General features: G+C 36.7%; 1 protein-coding gene across 1 annotated transcript in view; it reads right to left on the minus strand.

Annotated features, from left to right (window-relative positions):
• Positions 1-1,608: 1,608 nt before the first annotated feature.
• The window catches only part of osa (trithorax group protein osa), a 224,733-nt gene continuing 202,498 nt past the window's right edge, over positions 1,609-23,843 (minus strand). The window contains exons 23-29 of the mRNA XM_071599114.1: positions 23,202-23,466; positions 22,346-22,601; positions 20,327-20,577; positions 16,112-16,288; positions 14,705-15,016; positions 9,219-9,760; positions 1,609-6,399 (exon numbers count right to left, since the gene is read on the minus strand). Coding sequence (XP_071455215.1) covers positions 4,287-6,399; positions 9,219-9,760; positions 14,705-15,016; positions 16,112-16,288; positions 20,327-20,577; positions 22,346-22,601; positions 23,202-23,466 — 3,916 coding nt within the window. The 3' untranslated portion in view covers positions 1,609-4,286. The remainder of the gene's footprint in view (positions 6,400-9,218; positions 9,761-14,704; positions 15,017-16,111; positions 16,289-20,326; positions 20,578-22,345; positions 22,602-23,201; positions 23,467-23,843) is intronic.

Below are 23,843 nucleotides of genomic sequence, written 5' to 3' on the forward strand. Positions count from 1 at the left end.
GCATTCCAAGTGGAAGTGGCAGGCTATAATTAGCGGAAATGAAACATTGCAAAATGATAAAATTGTAATCCTCCACAGTAATTTGTGTAAAATCCATTTCAATACCAATGCATCATCATCGGACACAAAGGCAATGGCATCGAAACATGCTTCAAACGGTAAATTACCATGCATGATATTCCATGATGCTTATCTAAAACAATTGTAAAACACCACCATATATTCAAACTATTTTTACATTACCGAGAAATATGATTCTATACAATGATAAGGCATCTTATTCCCTTCCAGCACATTTCAATCCCATATCTTTAATTGCAGGTAACTTTAATTTAAAATTAATTTAGCATTACTGCATATTGTTCCCTTTTTCAACGAGTATGGAATTTCTTCAGCATCTTTCTTAGTTTTAAATGACTAATAATAAAATTCATAGCAATTATTAAAGTGAAAAAAAATAGAATCAACTGAAAAAATATACACGTCAACGGCTTGGATAGGATTTGGTATATCTTTTCATATTAATCACATACTTTAAACTGTTCAATTAGGCAAAAAGCAGCTAATAATTTGGAATTAAATCGCAATATAGAATGGGAATGAGCAACAACACAGACAAATTTGACTTTGTTATATAGCAAAAACGTTTACCATTTCATATTTCCTCTTGGTTCTTGATGCCCAGCTCAGGTAGCCTCCAGGAATGCTGCAGTCATGATTTACTTTTAGGAAATAGTTATACAGGAAACTTCCAAACAAACTTTTTTAATCATGAAAAATTCTTGTCTAATAGTAGCCAAGCTGATGAAAAGAACATTGGTTCTTTATTATATACTTGTTAAGTTGGTAAAAACAAACAGAGTAATTCAAAGAATCTGTGAGAAAGACATGAGAGTAACTTTTAATTGAGAATCCCATTGCTGTCCATACACATATAAGAACTTCACAGTGCAAGAATCATTCACCAAGAGTGGATACTGAACCTGGATCTCTTAATTTTAGTCAAGTAATTTAGCCATTAACAACCACTTCAACCAATACTAGGTGATAACCTGGTGGCTTGTCTAGCAAAAGCACTCTGATGGAAATTATGGAATCCAGATTTACATTCCAATAAGTTGGAATGATTTTTGCACACAAATTTCATGCATTTTCCCAACTTGTAGTACAATGAAACTTCTTATAGGCAGAATGATGGGAGACCATGCAATATTTATGGGAATGGCAGTTAAAAAAAAAATGGAAATGAATATTTTGGTTCAAATATAATTATTTCATGCTTAACTGATGCCTCACATGTCCAGTCTTTCAGAGAAAAAAGTCATCATTAAAAAATTACTATTTTGATATTTCCGGATTGGAGAGCTTTTCACCTCTTAGAGTTCATACTTGAAACATTTTACCGTACTCAAATGAAACAAACAGTTAAGTACTTACTTCTCTGCCCTTCCAACACAGCATTTCATTTCCTATTTCACTACATCAACAATCAAATTTGAGATTTATGAAACTTATGTTGCAATGCAACCGCACTTTTTATTTGGTAAGGAGCTCATTCTGGAATTACCAAATCAATTTCAGAAAAAATAATATACAAATGGTGCCATATTAGTACTCCTTATGTACATTTATTTATTTTCAGTATTCAGACATATATAAAGCAGCATTTGCACAAGTAAATTCAAATATGAAATGAGAACCAAGGTAAACCTAGAAGGGTGGGCAGAGGACGTTGGAGGTGTTTCCTCTCATAATACGAGTTGGGGCAGGGGACCACTGGATTGGCAACTTATAAAATATACAATACAATCAACAGAAGAGATTTTTTGGGTGTTTGCACGTTTAAATTTCATGGAAAGGAGGCACAAGAGTGGATTTCTTCAAGGAGATGGGCCAGATGGTACACACTTTTTTTCTTTTACCAAAACCTTGGCTAACTTTGTCACTCAAATGTTTCACAGCAAAGGTCTGCAAAATCCTTTTTTTGAGTAACAGACTGATTTTTTTAGGAAACAAAGAAAACTGGCAAAAAATCAGGTGAACATGGTAACATTCTAAAAATGGAAGAAGTTACTGCGGGTATAAAAGGCATTGTTGTGGAAAATGAAGATAGAGAAGGGGGAGAGACTGGGCAAGCTCAAACAGAGCGACAGACACTCCTCTTTTTTTGTACTGCCTGCTGTGTATAAAACAGCCCTCTCGTGTGAAGTAATACCAAACCTCCAGAACCTCACCACTCACTTCATCTAAACGCAACTTGCACTCACATTTCCACACCAGCATTTGCAAAATATGAAATGAGAGACTTTGGGGGAACAAAGAATTACATACAATTAAAAAATAATAAATACAACAGTCAATATTCAACATGACAACATAGCAGATCAAACTCTGTTTGTCATTCGTCAGTACTGGTTTGACCGTCCTTTCTTATCTTGTTTCTGGATCAGAAAGCAACAGTGTTGTGAGGGGTAGTCTGGTCAAGAAATTATGCAGTGGTAAAAAGAAATAAACATAACATCCAAGTATACATAAAAATTTCTCAACACGTTGTGTCACCTTGGAACCTGCCAACTGCCAACAAAATCATATGTACAAAAAAATTATAATTTTCTAGTCATAATTATCAACAAAGCATCTCTTTGTAATGTAAATTCCCCTCTTTTGCCACTGCATGATTATAAATTATGCCAAAATCTTTTCTATCCACCTATCAACCTTGCTTCCTAATCCCACCCCTTCACCCCCCCTTTCCCTCTCAATCACATCCACGCAGACCCATTCATACACACAGTTTCCCAAATATTTTCATGCACACCAGACTAACTATCCACTTGCCACCTTCTCTCCCTCTATTTAAAGGGTACACGTCCAATAAGGTAAAAAGTAAAATGTTGCCGCCCCTGCCCCCCCCCCCCTAATCTCCCATCACTTCCACACAATGGCAGACTATCACCAACCGCATATGCTTTTTAACCATCCACCCCAACTTTCAAGCTTATCGTAACCGGTTCTTTTGTAGCTACACTTTGGGGTTGACGTCCCAAAGATGCTCCATTCTTGTGGCACATGGAATAGCTGCAATAGCAATTATTAAAATGAAGTACCATGTTTTAGCTTTAGCTTTTTTTTTTAACCCCAACTCCTTCTTGGAAATGCAAATCCCTTCCTTGAAGAGAAAATTTTCAAACAACCTAATTACATGTCTTTTTCATAAAACTGCTTATATAATGTGTGCCAATGCTACACCTCGGTTTCCTTTATTAACATGCACTCATTTTTGAAGTCTGCTAACGGAGCATCTTGTCCTTTGAATGCTAAATTTACTTAACAACTTGCTCCAATCTTCTCTATCTATATATACTCTTTGTACAAACTTATTTTCAATGATCCTACAATCTTGAATCCAATAATGGATGAACAGGACAGCGGTAGGATATTTTTTTTAGCCATTATCCATCAACAAAACTTTTCCACACGCATGTACACGGCTGAAAAAAGAAAAAAATACACTCACGCATACGACACACACATAATGTGAGGCATATAAATCCTTGCCCTCACACTCAATTACACCTTCCTGTGGCCTTTATTCACACATATTGTTCCACTTTTACCATAGCCGAGGCAAGTGCAGTGCTTTGGCACCAACCAGTGTGTATACAGGAGAAAAGAAGCACTCTGGTTCCTGGGGTGGGGATGTTTGTAGATGAGTGGAGGAAGAATCACAGGGAAAAGACCAGTCTACAAACAATGATGACTCAATACTAAGTAGGAAAACCTATGCTTCATTTTTTTCCATTTTCTGTCCGTACATACAAAATCTTGTCGTACTAAAAAAAAGAAGATAGTACTTGAGGGACATGAGGCAGGGAAGAGCCAATTCTCCCTAACAATAAACACAACCACACACCAATCACACACAGCATACATTTCAAAATAAAGCACACACCCATGCATGCACACCCCCGGTACTCCATTGGAATGGACATGAAAGCAAATAGCCATTCCTAATACCCGATGGCCCTCAAATCTCTCAAGAGGCAAGATCCTAAGATTACAAGATTAACCCTCCTCCATTGGCCAAGCCTCCATGAGGACATGGCAGCAAGAGAAAACGAGTAAGTATTTCATCAGGTCACAGCTTCCCTTGAGTCTGTGTGGACACAAGCAAGCATTCTGAGCTGCCACCCTCACCCCTTGCTCACCCAACAGAGAGGGATACACTGAGGACTCTGATTTTTCACTGGGTTGCAGGTAATTTCTGAAGCCGGTTTCTATTCATGTTAGGAGGTGTACTCATCATCCGTACGTGAACACTGGTACAACACACGAGAAATAATTGCTGCAACATGCTGATCAAGAATCTGGCTCATTACTAGGGCAAGAAGTCGATGTTCTTGCTGCAGGAAAAGAGGTCTATTCCCGGGATGGCGGGCAAGGTGTAGGAGGGTGCCAGCTGCACGTCTCAACATATCGAGGCTGGTCCCCATAGCCTCAGGGTTATCCCTAAGAGCTTGAATACCGTGTTGATTGGCAACACCCAAGGCACTTGCCTCAGCCTGCTCCACAAAACCTACGAGAAGGGACACAACGGGAGGGGAGCCCAGGGCCACTGATCGAGCCACACCAGAATCTGCAGCGGCAAAACAGTGCAACAGATTCACTGCAAATTCTCTCAAGGCCTGTTCTTCCCCCTTGCACAGGAGCCGGGCAAGCGATGCACACAGCTTTGAGAGCCGTGCTCGAGGGGGAGTGGCTAACACAAGGTCCACATTGCCGTCGGCCACACAAAGTTTACACAATGCCTCAAGGGCCAGTCGCTGAGGAGAGAGAGGTGACGAGGGAGGAACGGTGGGCAGGGGATCCTGGCCATATGCCGCGGGACACACTGCCCAATGCAAGAGGCCATCGAGCAACGGCCTCGAAATCTCCTCAGGATATTGCGTGAGATCGATTCTTCCAGCCACGTTTGCTGCCATCACCAACACATCTTCCCTTAGCTGGTGCAGTGTGTCCCACCACCACTCCCCGGAAGGATCTGAAATGGAACGGCCCGTGCCATTGCTCAAAGAGTCGGCACCAGGCGGCAAGATTCCAGAGGTGTTGGAAGTGGAGCTTTCTTCTTCTCGGTCGTAATTTCGGCGGTGACCAGCAGCACGACGAGGGTGTTCATGGTGTAGAAGTAATAATTTGCCAAGAAGAGAGAGAAAAGCTGGGGAACGAGCAAATTCTGACTCATTGCCTGGCACAAATGTGAGGTTACGCAGGATGTTTGATAGACAAAGACATCGTCTCGAAAGGGACTCTTGCGTCTCCGTGACCAAGAGAAGACTTCCCTCATCTCTTGAATAACACTCGTCCTCATAGTCTTCCAAACGTCTTCTCTTGAGGGTCCCTGCTGGATCTCGAATTTTCAGAGTAGGGTTCTGAGGTGACAGCGTCATCGACTTCTTTTGTGCATCTGAGTCCTCCTCGCTATCCGCATTCTCCTTTTCCCCATTCACAAGGCTGCAGCCATCATTCTCCTCTTCACCACCAGAAACACCATTCCCAACCACTTTCACAGCTGCCTCTTCCTCCGACTTGTCCTCTGTAATCTCTGATTTGAGGGTGTCGACACTGTCTTCATCCTTACTTTGGGCATCCTCAATCCCTGACTCCTTCTTTATGCACAGAGTATCACTACTGCTCTTATTAGTCCGCCTCTTCCGCTCACAGTTCAACCTTTCTAAGGTCGGTGACTTCAAGGAATCATCCCCACCACTCTCCCCCGTAACATCACCTTCCTCCTCCTCCTCCTCCTTCACTCTGTCCCCAGCCACTAGCCTCTGCTCCTCCTCGTCTTGCCCAGCCATCTTCTCAGTCTCTACCTCATCCTCCTCCACAACCTCCTTCTTTATAACCAACTCCACTGACACACTCTCTCCTTCACTCAAAGCCACACACCCATTGTCTGAAGAATTAGACTTTTTCACCTCAGAGTCCACCTTTGGATGCCCTAACTTGCTACTTTCTTTCACTTTACCATTAAGCACACGCACAAAGGTCACATTTCCATACTCGCTACGAAAACAGGGCACAATATAACGAGTGCTATCACTGGGAACAACAACTGTTGTGGGAGCAGTGGCTGTCTCTGCCGTCGCTCCGGCTGCTGCAACACCCTCAGGGCCCACCAATGCGGCACCTTCATCCCATGATCGATGGCCATCCATGACAAACACGTCCGACTCACGAGCCACGATCTTCACTGGCTCCCCTCGTCTAGAAACCATGGTGTAGCTGGATCCCTGGAGTAACACGACATGCTCGGATGGATCAATAGGGGTGGCTGCTCCAAGATCTACCTCTTCCTCTACCATCTCTGGTGTTTCATACCTGGACAAAGAGTAATACCTGGGTATGGGTTTTGGTTTTTGCACCATTTGAAGCAATTAGTATAAAAAAATAATGAGCCTGAATGAAACATGAAATGACACAACACACTTAAAATTAACAAGTATAACACTAGTATATGATTCATATAAATTAACATCCACAACACATCAGAAGGGAGACCAAAACTTCCCTTAATTTTTAAACTTTTAAGTACAACTGGTGTAATATGAGAATTAAGTTTAAATGTGGTGAGACAAAAAATGTACTGAAGATGGATGATAGAGCAAAAACAAGCAATTTAACATTGCCCACCAATATTGGATCAGTAATTACATTATAGTTCATTTATGAACATCTGTAACATTGGTAATGGTAATGAAAGTTATATTAGAAAAATTAAAACTCAGTTGAAAATACCAAAATTTTTAAAAAATTAAAGAACAATGTACAGCTCAGTAAATAGTGAACACTTATGAAATGAGCTACATAATCAATACACATCAACAATTATGACTGAATTATCTTTTAACACAAATGCAAGATTTGTTACAGTTAAAACTATACTATCAGAAATAAAATATGACCTGCTTTATGCCTGCTTATTTCCAATATGTTTTGTTGTTCACAAATAAGTCAGCTGAGAGTGTGCTGCCCCAGGTCAATCAGAGACCAAAGTTCAGGAAGAAACTGACTATAGGTGAATGTTTAAGGAAACTCTTACACTGAGGTTTGGAACTGGTTTAGAACCATACTGGTTTAGTTTAATTCGTGAAGTATATCCACTTAGGGTATTATTTTCTAGTCCCAAAATTTTAAGTTAAATAAAGTTCTAATTTACAAGTCTGTGAGATGTCTAAATTCTTCCACAATTTATTTGTAACATATCATACGCTTCAGTTCATCAAACCAACTTCAGGTACAAGAGTACATTGAACAGATTCAGTCTAGTACCTTAAGATGGCTAGATGAACTGAAACGCGTTGTACATTACAAATAAATCAGTAGAAAAGTGCAAATTTGTTTTTATCATATATGTCATTTCCTTTACCAGAAGTTCTGGTGGGATCAGCCAATAATTGATTAAGCTATCAAAAGTATTGAGAGTATAATGTCAAAAGTGGTATGTGTTGGAGACTCTCCAATCTTTGAACTCAATGACTTTCTATGCAATGCAACAATTTCAGAGTGTAAAAATCATTCCCCTTGACCAGGATTTGAACCCATATCCCTCAATGTCCGGTTGAGTGCTTTAGCCAGTTAAGCTATCGAGGTGTCCTTCTAAACTCTGAAATTTTGGAATTTGGTTTCTTTGGAATTTGTCAAGACTTTCTAGTTAAATGCCTTCTGCCAGACTTAAAACTTCTAATTCTAAAACCTCAAAAAAAAAATCTAATTCCTTTGGATAACTAATAAATATAATAATGCAAAGTACTATAAAAACATAATTTGAATGAAATTCATGAAAAACCTATCATTAAAAATACAGGTTTTAATTTATATTGCAAATATTATATCTCAGTGAGAAAAAAATGTCATAAAAGCATTATTGATTACCTGCTTAAAATACTCAGGCCATCCTTGCTTTTTTCCACAACATTAATAATAACGTCTACTACTTGGATTAAAAACTAATATAAGTGCTATACTCCTAAAAATACAGCATATTTACGCATACAGAGCTATGAATAATATTTGATTGAGCAATGAGTCTAAAATTAATTAAAGGCTGAAGGGTGCACACCTTAAGCTAAAATTATCATTTTCACCAAACCCTAAATTAAATTATAAAAAATAGTAAAAAGCAACGATATTAAGTTTTGTTAAAACCTTCCCTTTGCTGAGTTTCCAAGGAATAACATAATAATCGTTAGCCATTGTATTTAAGCTACAGGAAAAGTTTTTGTAATGTCATCATTAACTATACAACATTATTAACCAATAAATGGCAGAAAATAATGTATATTTATTTAGCATATTAGAATGCTCCAAGTAAAATACACTGAAGCTGATATCACCGATGAGAATATGAAATTGTCATTATTTCAAAGCACAACTCTAGGTAAACTAAGTGCATATACACACATCTCATCAAGTACATCATGAAACCATATTTTCTTGTTAATTGAACATATATATTTTCATGGGCAATTTAAAGAGAGTATCATTTTCAAGATGTTTATAAATTCTTTGGGATTTCCAGGAGAATTTTTGAGCTGTCTTAAAAATTATGCTACTTCACCAGATTGGCAATATTGTTGGATGAAGTAGGCAGCACTGAATTAACACAGAGGCAAAATTTGTAGGAATTATAAAGCAACAAATCGCCTGAAATTTACTTGGAAACCCAATAAAACCGTTAACAGGTAATTAGAAGCCAAGAAGAAAACTACAATTCATCTCCAAGTAACAAAAAACACACCCACTCTGACATCATGTGTAAATTGAAAAAAATGAAATTAAAAAGGCATAAAATGAAATTCCAGAGCTATTTTATCAATCCTTCGCCATAGTTTAGCATGATATACTGGCCACATTGGTTGACCCTAATACAATTGAAAATCATAGGCAAGAAATATCCCCTAAAATCTCTATAATAACGGATTTCTCCAGAATGCCCACTAAATTCTAGTTATTCAGATGAGCAAATATTCTGGGTCAGCAGATATTCTATTTACATTATATTATTATTATGTTTACATGATACATAACATTTATTTCCCCATAAAACTCAATAGCTTTTAATGATTCCCATACTTTGCTCCAGAAAAAAAAATTTCAAGAGATTATACATTTGAAATTTTACATTAGATACCAAGTAACTTGACGATGACACTCACCATTTTCTTTCTGCCTTCAATCGATCATGGTAAGAGCCAGCTCCCACAGAAGATGAAACACGTGAAACAGCTGTACCTGGTGAATGCCCTGCTTCCAAGTCTCCACCATCTGCTCCAAAAACATCCATCAGAGAGCGATGAAAGTGCTCGAGAAGAACATCAAGCAGTCCCGGCATGTGGGCAAGCCCAAAATAAGCCACTGAAGAGTCATCAAATAGTAAAACACTAAGTGCATCAAGAGCATAAGCTGTCTCGGCTAATAGCCCAGACCTCAGGCACATCATCAGCCGCCAAGCATCCACAGGTGCCACATCGGCACGGCATAGCCTTCTTCTTTTGTGGAGAACTGGCGTGGTCGCCTCAACACTGTCCGGAGGAAACACCAACTCTCGCTTGCAGCTGGCTGCCACCACTGCTGTAGTTGCAGTTGCTGTCGCCTGTTGTTGCTGGGACTGTGAGTGGTGATGAGCAGAGGATATGGGCGTAGAGTTCGGAGAGCGAGGCATTCTGGGCAGGTGGGGATCACTAGCCATGTATCCCGGCTGGAGAATTTCAAATTGTAAAATGATACTCAATGAAAAGCATAAAATCGTTTAAAGTTTAGTTTAAGTAACTATCAATGGAGAGGTGATTTAAATAACATGCTAATAAATCATTTAAATGCATGCTGGAAACTATTACCCAAGAAAAATCCAAAAGATAAACTAACTTCACAGATTATACAAAACATTTGGCCTGAAACTGTCTAAATAGTACCACAAAAAAGAGTGTATTCAGAGAGGTACAAAAAAGTTGTCAGCACCATGTGTATTTAATTTTGAATATCAAAGCACAGGAGACATTTATCATCCAGTTTCATCTTTCCAACAACTTTTAGTTCATATCATGAGGAGTTCTAACATTAATTGTATTGTAAAATGACACTCCTCAAATTTGGTACAACAAGATTATTTGTACAAATATATAACTAATTTTACTAAATAAAGCCAAAAACAATCAGGCTTTGGTTATGGGGAAGTGCAAAATTACTAGACACCTACTATATCATGCAAGCATGGGAAGGTACCAGAAATATTTTTAAAACGTCCAATGCATCATCATTTTGCTCTTGAATATCCTCTATCTCCTAGCTAAGGCCTTGAGCCAATAATTATGATCACTAAAAGATTGGACCACACTCAGTTTTTTTATAAACAGCAATAAGTAGTTTCATACTAGTCATATACTACCATTACAGTCCATACACTTACAAGTATCCTAAATTGTGGTTGCTACAATTTCAAAGTCAAAAATGTTCCATTCAAATTGCACATATTTTTTTTCAGATATATTCCATTCATTCAATAATCCAAATATTTCCATAAAAATAATGCATTTTTACAGTAAGTAAATATGTGGGCGAGGAATTTTCCATCAATTCTAGCATGCCACATACATTAGCCTGCTTATCAAGATGTCTAAATGTTATTAAAATTAATAATATTAAATATTATAACCTAATATTATGTACCACATCTACAAAATTTCACTTTAAAGAACTTGTTTTTAATGAAGTACCAATGATGACTATACTTATTTGGCACTGTATTTAATAATGAACCTTAGCATAATTTTGAGCAGAAGAGATATTGCACCTTCTGCACCCAGGAATCTATTACAGCTTAAAACCAATTTACAAATTTTGCAGTACGTAATCATAAGAATAACATAGCTCTGATAACACTTTGAACATTGAAATATTACAAAGCAGAGAATTTTATATTGTACTCATGACTCTTTTTAGTGCTTGTAAATTGACTTCAAGCTATCCAGCATTGAGGGGTAGGCTTAAGACTCAATCCCATTTCATAATCACCCCATCATTAAGATTTTCAACTGTTATTAAATAATCATTAAACCTCTGAAATATCATGAAATTCTTTTCACAGGAGATTATAAAATTAGTTAATTAGCACCGTAGACTAGTTTTATTCCTATTTCCTGATGATTTATATATGAATGGCCTAAAATACGTCATTCTAATACCATGTATCAAATTCAAAACAACAAGTGAATTGATTATTTGATTTCTTATATTGAAATAAAAATGAATCATAACCACTAAGATGTTTAATTAATATAATTAGCCAATTAATTATTTTTAAGATGCTTGGGTTGCACTTTTTAATTGCTTTGTATTTCCACTATAAGTTTTATCTTATCAAAACAATATTAGAGATCAAGGTAAGAATTTGACAGAATGTTATTTATAAATAAAAAAGTTTTTTTATCTTTTCCCAAAGTTAAAATGTGTTAGAGTTGTGATTTAAAAAGTGTGGCACAGCTTATTAATGCACGGGAAGCACTGGGAAATAGTAGCAAAAATTTTTTGCTTATCTGGAAATTAAAAGATAGTACGAATCCTTTCCAAACATACTACTTGTGCATCACTAGCTAATCAAAGAAAGACAACTGAATCAGTGGCGATGATGGGTCTTGGCATGAAAGAGGCAATGACCAATTAGGAAGGCAGGCAAAGGCTATGAATAATATTTAAAATGAGAAATAGAAAACAGAACTTGTGATTTTCCAAACTGCACAGTTAGTGTAGTATTAGCCTAGAAAAATTCTGACGAATTTTATTGAGTAGATGAGGAAACATTCGACTTTCAGAGAGCATTATAGGCTCAAGCAATTGCAGACTGCTGGGATTTGCCACGCTTCACCAAACACAAATACTGGAAATTGAAAGTAATTTCTTGCAGGGGCATTAACTGCATTTATTATGTTGATAATATTTTGGCTAATACAAAATCTAAATAATAAAAGTGCATAACCAAATCAAAATATGATTAGAAACTAATGCTGCAAAATCAAAGCCTGACACAAAACATATATATTTTGGATACAATGTAGACTGATGATACCATGTGTCATCACCTATGTTTTGTGTTGGAAATTTAACTCCAATAAATATCTGTACGGGCTAAATTAACACACATGAAACAATAATTATTTGGTTAACCAAAGCAGATTCTTAACAATATGAGACTGATTTTGCAGAAATAGATAAAATAATTGATGAAACTGAGTGTAGAGGCAGCAGGAAAAACTAGAATTCAGGGCACACATACCCTCTCTCGTGGCCACCCATGATTATGCGACTTTGCCGAAAAAAAAATTGTGACGAAAAATTATAACAAGAATCTCAGTTTTCACCTAATTTTCTGAACTTACTAGGAACTTTTTTAGAAATTAATTTTATTCAAGCAAAAAAGGGCTTAATATTTAGGTTTGGAAAACATGGCTACTGTGAAATTCTATCTAACAGGTTTAAGTCTTCCATAATCAAATTATATAAAAACAATACCATATTAAAAACTATATTCAGATTTTATCTTTCACCTATATAAACTCTTTTAATTTAAAGAACCACAGAGAAAGATATTTAACAATAACTTAAACAAAAGTAAAACTGAATGTACTAGTTGAAACATTTTTGACAGCTATTGTGAACTGCCTTCCAAAACAATAACACATGTCTAAATAAACTATATGTTGAAAAAAGGATTAACTGATGGAATAGTCCATGGAAAATATCAACTCAAGTAATATCATAACCCTTTGAACAAATAAACACGAAAGAAACGAAAAATCAAGGCAAAGATTTTTCATATAAAACTATTTTTTGCAAAGGCTCAGAGGAAGAGTCTACAAAGGTTTATCTTATAACTGGATAAATACTAAAGTGTATAGAGAAATTATTTATAATTTTACTCTATGGTAACATCTTTGACTAAGAAGATGTTCAACACCACTTTCCTTTTCATTTGTTAAACACTAGATAAACCTTCACCATTTTGGACTTGAAATTTCAAAATTCTTTTCACAAACTTATCTCTGAAATTATTTTGTTTTTTAAAGCAACCTTATAAGATCTGGAAATAATACCATTGCATATCAGAGTATTAATTAAAAATATAGTTTATACTCATTACACTTTTAAACCCCCATTTACATAGATTAAATATTAAGGCACAATGACACTATGCACTAAAATTCAAGCTATGAATTTTAGAATATATTGAATTGCACATGACATAAAGTGAATTCAATGATTAGTTTCTAACAGCATTCATATTGATTTGGAAAAAGCTTCTAAGGGCAAAGAAGTCCAGGCACCTAAGTCTGACAATAGTTTACAAATATTTCAGTTGAAAATGGAAAAGGCCAACAGCGATGCACATGCCTTAGGCAAGGAGGAAATAATTACTGTATTAGCTCATAAAGAGCAATAGCCAAAGTATATGCAAAATTGAAATAAAACAACACTTATACAGGCGATTGATAGACGTAGGACTTTTTTAAAGTTATGCTATTTTAATAATTATTTGTTTATTAGTTGACATGTTCACTCTAGTTTTTGATTTACCAGTTTAGGGATTTTTTGTAACTTAAAAGCTTTAAATTATTTACTCATTCTCAAGAGAAAGCAAAAAATAATTTAAAAATACTGCTCATAAAAATACTAGACCAACATCAATCACTAAATCTTTAATTTAAATATGTGTTAACGCAAAAATTAAGAAAACCTAAAACAACCTTTTACCTCAACAGCCAAAACATCAAATGGCAAAGCAAAGGAGGAGCTGTTCCTTTGCCTAAGTAAAGCATCTACCAACACCATGGATAAAAAAAGTCAAAATGTTACATCAAATGGGAGAAACATATCTTGAACAAAACAGAGGTGGAGGCAAGACAAGCCAAACAGCAAAATCATGCCTGGCAGGGAAGGAATATAAGGTGCACAGGCAGACACAGACAAGTTTTCCTTTCCTTCATCTGACATCCACAACAATAAACACATAATTTTGCACCATTAGGTTAAAAAATTTTCATTCCCAATGCATACCGATTCACTGGACAAATAAAACAGAGGGAGATGCAGGGACGGCTTTCAGGGACCAAGGGAGCCACAGGCCGGAGGTGTGAGTTCAAGAATGAGTCAATACAAAAATACAGAAGTCTCACTGACACGTCAGTGATGAGTAACTGACATTTATACACCAAGAATGTCAAGTTAGTCCAAGCACAAAGAACTTATGAAGCTGTAGGTTAATTAAGCCAAAATCAAACATATGCCGAGACCTCAGGTTTCCAATGGATGAGTGTAAGCAATGATATGTTTTAGTAGCTCATAAAGATGGGGCCAGCGAGCCTCATTGAAAGCCTACAGGTCACGTCAACAGCCACTACAATGCCTCGGTGCACACCAAAGGACCTAGACCAGACGTTACGCACAATGCAGCCAGCCATTCCACAGCATTTACCAACTACTCTGCCATGGCACGGGGGTTGACCACTCCCCATCCTTGCCACAACTGGATCCCTAATTGACAGGGCATCCCTTGCAGCATGGAAAAAGAGGGGGTGTGGGTTTTTGAGAAAGATGACCCCCCGGACGAGTGCCACGGGAGGTGGCCCGGCCAACCGCGGCCTCTCCCTACCTGCTGGTGCTGTTGGTGCTGGTGAGGGGTTAAGGTGGCCGCCGGAGGTGCCAGTGATGATGGGGGTGGGGGCGCCTGCGAGAGGGGTGGTTGGGCCTGCAGTGACGACGGTGGGGCCACCGTGGCCCCCTGTTGCCTTGGCTGTTGACCCGCAGGGAGAGGTGGAGCTTGCAGCTGTGCCACCGATGTGGGGGCAGTCGTGGCCTGTCCCGGCTGAGGTGGAGGCGGCTGCTGGTGGGGGTGTAGGGGTTGGGGAGGAAGGGGCTGTGGGGAGGGGCCCCCAACGTAACCCCCGGCTGACCCAGGTGGCCCCTGGATATGGCAATTGGGAGTGGTGCACGGATGGTGGGAATGTAGTAAAATGCCTTCAACCGTTTTCATAGGGAACACTCTTATGGCCCCGAATGATGGGGCCTCATTGTTTGGGCCTCAAAAGAACCTCTTTATTTTAAAGCCCCTTCAACCATTTTGGCCTGGCTTGCTTGCATCATCAAATTTTCATAAGAGTATTTTTCCACAACACTTGAATTCATTTGAATGTGTACTTTACATCCCTATGTGCATATGATGAATAAAATAACATTTACAGATATGAAATGATTTCATTATAATAGAGATTTCCTTGAAAATAAAGAATATACATATGTGAAATACTAACTTTTATACAAGAGATTAACATTTATCCAAGTTTTACATTGAAATCACTCCATAAAACCCAAAGGCAAGTCCCAGTTAATTTACACATGTGAAATCTCATGGTGATGCCTCCCCCTCCAAACATAAGAGAAGTTATTTCTAAATTCTCTCCACCTGTGATAAGTTTAAATAAACAGCCACCCCTTTTCAATGCAATCACCATATGATTTCCCCAGAGAACATAAATGGATTAAATTTTTTACACCAACATAGGCCAGGACATTCCTCATCTGAGGGATAGCACATCATTAATTAGCAAAGAAATTAAAAACAAAAACAGACACCCTTTTTTCTTCACATGACATGTTGTTACCTCAAAGCTACCAACATATATTAGCTAAGATGTGTGAAGTTCAGAGGGAAAAATAAATCCAAGGACATCCAACGTATGAACTTTTATGAACAGGTTAGGACACAATTATGAATCTAAAATACCACCATTAAATATCTAAACAGATATATAAGCAAGAAGAGACGTATTCGAGGACTATTGTGTGCAGAGATGGTCCATCTTAGCATTATAGAGCTATAAAAAGAGCAAGTGTGCCAGAATGGGCAACAAGCATGTTAATAGACATGAGAAAGAAAGAATTGGTTAGCGGCAAAGAATTGTGATGCAGAAGGCTGAAGAAGAAAGAATGAGATAGAAAGATCTGAGAGAGAGAATAGCAAGTAAAGCACTATCTTAGAAAAATAAACTTATCAACAGACCTTCATGCCTGAAGGAGGTGGCATTGGAAATGTGCCCTTGGCATCGGGGCGGTACGGAGGCCTCATGGGTCCCAGGGGCGGCCGCAATGGAGAGCTCTGGCCAATGCCGGGGGCTGGCATTGAGGGGACCCACTGCTGCTGCTGCTGAGACTGGCCCGTGGCAAGAGGTAGGACCCACTTACATTGTGAGGTAGCAAAAATCCCAGCAAATCATCAAAACATTAATCTTTGCATTCCATGCTTTATTACCATTAGGCTCTCTTCAACAGTAATTAAAAAAAGCCACCTAATCACATCAGTGGACCCATATTATAACACCAAAGAACAGTTTACATTCAATTAAACCTTGAACCAACTGTGAGCTTGGTAAAATAGTAAGGCAACACAATAAAAGATGGCCCTCACCTAATTTTGTCACCTGCTTGTTGGCAATCAAAATTATAAAATTCATGTGGTAAATAATAAAATCAACAAGAAATTAAAATATATCCTTTAAAATTCAAACTAAAAATTTGTTTCTGAACATTGGCAAAATCTAACTATTTCTGGGCAGCGGGAAGGTACCAACATACAAGATCTGGGAGTTGACTATTGGCATGGACATGAGAACCATGTATCATTAGCATTGTACCAAGTTGAACTATACAGAGATTTAAAATTTGGGGACCTGACCTGGGGGAGTTTTAGTGGGTATAAGAATCCTAGATAAAAGAAGTGTACCGTCTATTGGCTCAAAAAGAAACTTTTGCAGAAATGAAGAGATTCTGCTGGAGTGATGTCTCTGCTGGTCATTTTTTCAACTCCGTCTCCCAATTTCTATCCCTTCCATAACCACATTTCCCATTCATCTGCACATTTCAGTATTATGAGGTTGACTCAGTCTATATTTACAATGATAATAGTTGATTGATGAGAATAACTTTGCAAATACACTTCATCAAAAAAACTTCACTACATTGCAGAAAGGTATCAAGTGACTCAGCAGAATATCATGTAGACTGATTCTTACGCATTGCCATCCTCAATATATCATAATGGCCCAACTCTGAGACAACACCAAATATTTGACGTTACGTATTTGAGCTCTTTTTTTTAAGACCAAACTTTTGATGCACAGTGGACCAAAGTTTGCTAAAAATGTAAGGGGTCAATCCGAAAATTTTGAGTTAAACATATTTCATGGTAATGTTAGCATTGTCTCTTTAAGTAAAGTATGAATTTATATTCACCTAATTCATTCAACAATTTCAGAGAATGGTTTTAATTTAGCGGATGACTCTATTAAAAGCTACTGTTATGGTATCTCACGCAGTTTCTTGGAATCTACCCCACAGCATTTCACTCTAAATGTGCTAAACAATCTCCCAGTAGACACTATATATTTTGAAATTATAAATCAACTGTTTGAAGTAATGCTTCTAACCATATTGTAGAAAGATTATACCATAGTTAATATATCTGCTCAATTAAAAACTGTTCAATAAATTTAATATCCAACCAAACAAAACAACTTGAGCACAGGAAAAACTGGAAAAATGCTTAAAATATAGTAAAATTAGGTACACTTTCAGCATCTTGAACCTGCCTTATCATTTCACCTTAATTTGATTTAATTTTTTTATTTAATGCACTTCATTAAAATTTTTTCCATTTATTCCAATTTTTTTATTAATTCATATTTTTACAAAATTATTTTTTTACTTCTTCCAAACTGTTATAAATGTAAATGTACTGAATGAGATTATCTTAATTCAGTGTTACCCAATGGATCCACCAATCAAAGCATAAAATTAACAAAAAAATATATGTAACTCACTAAATTCTGCAATTGCATGCTAATACAGCGCTTCTAACCAACCAACAGTATATACTCGCTAAATGGACATTTAAGTTTTGAAAAAATCAGCATAACTTCCAGTGTTCCATTACAACATGATAGCATTTAATAATGGCAACATAAATCTATGAAAACCCAAAAATGCTAATTCAATTGAAAAGCAGCATGCTATATACTACTGTTAAAAAAGCAGGGAATTACTGTTAGGATTAAACCACACAAATATGGAAATAAGCAGCTTGACAAAAGAAATTTATGAAAATTAGCATCTACCATTGGTGAATACTATATTTTCTTTTAGGAAATAACTTAAAATATGTTGAAATCAAAATTATTACAAAGTAATTATTCACCACATAAAATTTAAAACATTTTACTTTTCAAAGAAACATGAGTGAAACCCTGCCAATTCTAAAACACACGCAGTTAAAAAAAAAAACTGCCTTGGGCTATCTAAGATGACAGGATAAATTCCTACAAAAAACTTGAATAATAAACTGATAACACTCCTCATATTAGGAAAAAACTGCAATCCTATTCCTGCAACATTTTACTTTATTACGTTTACGCTGCACCTTGATGACCCTATTCATAGTGTCATGCAGTTATTCATCACCCAGTTTGTTTTTATTTTAATTTGACAGTTTGATGATATCACAAATACAACACTGAAAATAAGGGAAATGGGGAGAACTAGTTGGTGGATGAAATGGACAATGGAAAATATGAAAGTAATACAACATAAAGAGGTTAGAAAATTGGAGATTTGAGGGGTATAAACTATCATTAAGCCATACGCAGATGATGTATACGTGCACAACAAAAATCTAAATATTATGTGAATAATTAATGATAAAAATGATTTGACAAGCAAATCAAAAAAAGCAAAGCAAAAAAAAAGTTTATTTTCATTTGAAGTGCATTTAATATATATTCACGTGATAATTAGTAACTTTGACTATTTTATATCAATTATGAACACTTGGGATAAGTTTCCTTGGGTTCAAAATTCTACTGTATGTACAAATTTAATGCTCAAGAATCTTCACAATGAAACTGTGCTGATAATATTACAGTGACCAATATAACTTTTGACCTCTAATTCCATAATGTCAATACAACAATTAAATGTTTAGTGAACAAACTTTCATTGGTAAATAGTGCTCTTCCATGATTCTTGAATTGTTGATATCGCAATCAATAAGCAATTAAGGTAGCATGTATCAATGACAACATATGCTAAAATGCCTAAAATCAAGGAAAAGTTTGTTGAGTGGTTGCTTCAGGGGGGGTGCAAGGAAAAATATTGGAGTAGAATGATTTGCTGGAGCATAAAACTACTCAAGCAATGTTAGCTGAGACCATGTATAACCGTGGGCAGTTATACAGATTAATTTATATCTTATGCTATGTTTTCAGGAGCTTCATACGAAAGAAAAATTCATCAAGGCTTTACAGCGAAGTCCTCCAAATAATATTATTAAACCAATGTAATATTTCAACCCATTACAATAATAATTAACTATTACACACTTCTAACATTTTGTGAAATGTACTTTTATATTACTGAATGTGCTAATGATTTGTTGAACATTTGTATATATTCTATCTACGACGGCAGATAATGGATATAAATTGAAAGGGGAAAATCAAAATTGCAATTTTTTTGCTGGAGATTTGACATCTCCAGAAACTTAATACAAATTTAAAGTGTTACACCATAACTCCCTCAACATCCGCACAATCCAGTGGTCATTTACCATTTAATTTTAATAATTTTAAATCCTGAGTCAACAACATTTTCCTCTCAGCTAATTTTGAAAAATAATTACATTACAAAAAGAGGATTTCTGGATAAAGACAGGTGTAATGTTCCTGAAGAATGAAAATGACAAGAGTATTTGCTCTTGGCCAGTTGTACATGAAGCTTCACATTGGTATCTGATTCTGTATTAAAAAGTGATAAAAGAAAAATTGTGATAACATAAAAACTTCAACAGTATAAAACTACTGAGCAAGAGACATTTATACCGTCTGTATAAGATATGATGTAATACATCTTTACTCAATGGAATCTGGAAATAATGCATAACCATGATAGTGAATTGCCTATGATGTAAGCAACAATGGCCATCGCATCAGATATATTATACATTTCATTTCTATAAAATAAATAAGGATCCCTAAACACATAACTATTTCTACTAAGCTGTGTTTGTACTTAAAAGAAAACTAATAAGAATCAAGCAAATGAAATAAGGATGGAAAGAAATAATAACTCATGCCTTGTAATGGATTTACAACAATTAATAATAAAAAAATTAAGACGATGATTCCCAAATACTCACACAACCTAAAACAGAGAACAATTCTCTCACCTGCTGGTTGGTCTGATAAGGCGATTGTTGATTTCCCGGAGGATATCTATGTTGGTCCCATTGGTTGTTTGTTTGTGGTGTGGGCTGAGGTTGTGGCTGCTGTGGCGGTTGTTGACCAGCTACGGGCGGGCCTCCCCCAGGAGCTGGTCGGGGAGGGCCCTGACCCCATTGCTGAGGGGGACCAGGTGGTGGAGGGCCACCAGGGGCTGGCTGTGGATATGGCCCTCTATACTGGCTGTTATTAGACCAACCTGGAATAAGAAATACCTCAGAGTGAGTCCAACAGCATCAAACTAGCACACAAGATTATCGGTGTAAATAAAACACCCACCTCCGATTGATAAAAAAAACTTCACACAAGAGGACAATTATTTTTGATTTCCTGGCGTCTCCATATGGCATTACCCTTGTGTTTATTTCCAAATATTCACCGAGAGAACAAAAAAATGTCAATAGTTGGTATTCCAAGTAGCTGATCAGTGCTGGTCTTGATAAAACACCAGAATGAGTTTCTTTCAACCTAATTATGAAAATGTGTGTACCCACAATGTTTTAAAAGAACTGCTTACTATGACATTCAGGACAATGGAAAATACATGAGATATGCGTAATATGCTTTGAAGAAGCTTCTTAACCGCTTTCAAATAGAAATTTTCTCTCCTTCCCAACATGCACTTGGTTGTTAAGTATTAATAAATCCTTCACATGTGAAAATGTCATTATTTGCTATTTACAAATAATACAGCAGAAACTTTAACAGAGGTTTTAAAACTAACCTAAATATAAAAAAAATTGGAATTAACTAAAATACCACCCCAAAATGGTCCAACAGCCATGAATGCATAGATATCCTTAGCATTTTTGCATTAGCCCAATGGCAGTTTCATTAATTATTGGGTGAAAAAATTCACACTCCAATGACATAGATTACAAAGCAATATAAAGTAGGCATGCATGCACACACACAAAAATAATGTATAGTTTTAAAATACAGAGTAAACTTTATGGAGGTTTTTGAGGAGACTCAATATTCTGAACATTTTTTGTCAACTACTCTGAGAGACACAAGATTTTTTCTAGTTGAAATTTGCCTTTTGACAACATGTTTCTCCCCCACTGAGATTCCAGCATGACTCACTTCTAACAACACTAAACAAGTTCACTCATGCTAATTTGATAACACAGCCATCAACATTTTCAAAACCGACATACATTTAGGAAAATATTGCACATTGAGGTGATGTTATGAAAAATAAAATTAGATACTTCTACTAGATACTACTAATGGTCATGATTATTTCCTTTTAAACAAATATTGTAATAATTTTTTTACATTTCTTTCACTGAATGAAACACTATAGGAAATATACTTTAACATAAGGTATTAACTAATTTTGCCTCTGGGTTGTCAACTTATCACTAGCAATTTTAATGTTGATCTTTCATCAAATGCACAAGAGAGGTAATCACACTGTGGTAACTGTAATTATTTACTTGGATTGGGACTCGGAACCTAAAGAAATGGATACTCTACGAAGAAATGTTCTACCGACAGGCTAAGGTACAAGGGCATATTGGAACATGGCATTTCATTTCTGTGCCATTCAGTATTGGTGATTTTGGTTTGTTAAATGCTATATGAAAACAACGATTTCTATGCCCACCACCAAAATGATATTGCTGTCTTTAACATCTGGCCAAGCATAAAAAATCTTAAATTTCCAAGCCTTGAGGCAATGCCAGAAGTGATCAGTGTAAGGTCTTCTACATCTCAACCAAGCACTTAGAAGTATTTTTCCATCTATCAGCTTTCCATGAAATGCAACTCCTTCAACAACTACTAATGAACCACAACTGACATAAGAAACTAACTTGCCACTGCTATTATGCCAATGCAGCAACTTTCTAGTTCAAGGAGACTTGGGCACATGCCACCTAATTTGTAATTCGATACTCAAAGCATCATGACCAGAGTGATTACATTATTTCCGTCAACATTAATCCCAAGCAGTACTATACCTGGATACATAGCTGGTGGCCTTTGTTGTCCATAAGGAGGATAAGGTGGCTGGTCCTTGGCAAAATCAGGATGTCTTCGTGGTTGCGGTGCAGGTGGGGGCATTGCCTTACTGTTAGGGGGAGCACCAGGGTACATCTGAGCACTGGAGGGTGGTGGTGCCCCTGCTGCAACAGGGGGAGGACCACCACCTTGTTGTCCTTGGGGACCCTGACCTTGTTGAGGGCCTTGCTGACCTTGCTGTTGACTGGGATACACCTGAATGGAAAAGAAAAAGTTATTAAAATGCCATAATCCAGCATTACACATTTACTAAATAAAGACAAATTTCATGATAAAACTCAGCAGAGACATGAGTGAAGTGGCCACAGAAATTTGAAATTATAAGGACAGTTATCTTGAAAATGTGAAAGAAACATGAAGATTAGAAATTGAGTCTCATTTACTGCAGACATTTTCCTTTTCAAATTTAAAAGTAAAGCAAATTTCTTGCCACCTCTTCATCTAGCATCACACAGCGCCCAGAACATGATCAACGCTCTTGGTTATAGAGTTAATATTTACAGGTTTTTTCTGAAACTTCTTATTAAAAACCATTATAATACACTTATAAACTGGATTTCTTACTGACATATAGAGAAAACTGACAACAAAAAAATTCCCAAATGTAATTTGAGAAACACTGGAGCACACTTTATTCATCTTAATGCATCGGATCTCAAACCACATGCCATCCTATATTTATGGCATCGATTGACTTATGAGTTGTAACACTAGTTCTTTAGTTCTTGCATTCAATACAACTTGTGTAATCAGGTTAAATAACCATAGCCCACCCTGATTTAAACATGTATTTACCTGATCCTGTCTGTAATAATCTTGTTGCCCTGGATAGCCTCCTGGTGCAGCAGGGGGTTGTTGGTTAGGACCTGCAGTGGGAGGGGGTGGCTGTACCGGAGCCGCATAGCCTGCTGTGGCTCTAGCAACATAGCCTTGAGGCTGACCGCCAGGGCCAGGCATATAGCGGTTATAGGGGTCCTGCCCCCCACTGCCTGCCCCTGGCATAGGTGGAGCAGCCACCGCTGAACCTTGGGCTGCACCTCCAGACTGCTGACTGTAACCCCTGAAATAAACAGGATCATTAAGGTTCGCCATTTCATCTTATCATAAATTATACATGTATTAATTTCAGTATACCACGCAATTCTAACATGATTTGAAGACAAGTAAATAATAAAAAGTTTAAAAATTGCATAAAATTACAAGTAGTAGCAAATAAAAAATATTCATAGTGAATTTAATAAAAAATAATGCACCACAAATATTCTTGGTATTTGAGTCAGATGTGACCGAAACAATTTCTTTTGAGAAATGTGAATTATTAACCATAAGTTTAACATCATTTGAATCAATCACAATTTAATTTAGATTTAACTAAAAGGCAAGGAATTTATACCTTACACACGAAGATATACAATCCTCATCTCAACTTTATCATAT

The sequence above is a fragment of the Hetaerina americana genome, unplaced genomic scaffold (genome assembly GCF_022747635.1).
Source record: "Hetaerina americana unplaced genomic scaffold, ioHetAmer1.1.p SCAF_1, whole genome shotgun sequence".
NCBI lineage: Eukaryota > Metazoa > Arthropoda > Insecta > Odonata > Calopterygidae > Hetaerina > Hetaerina americana.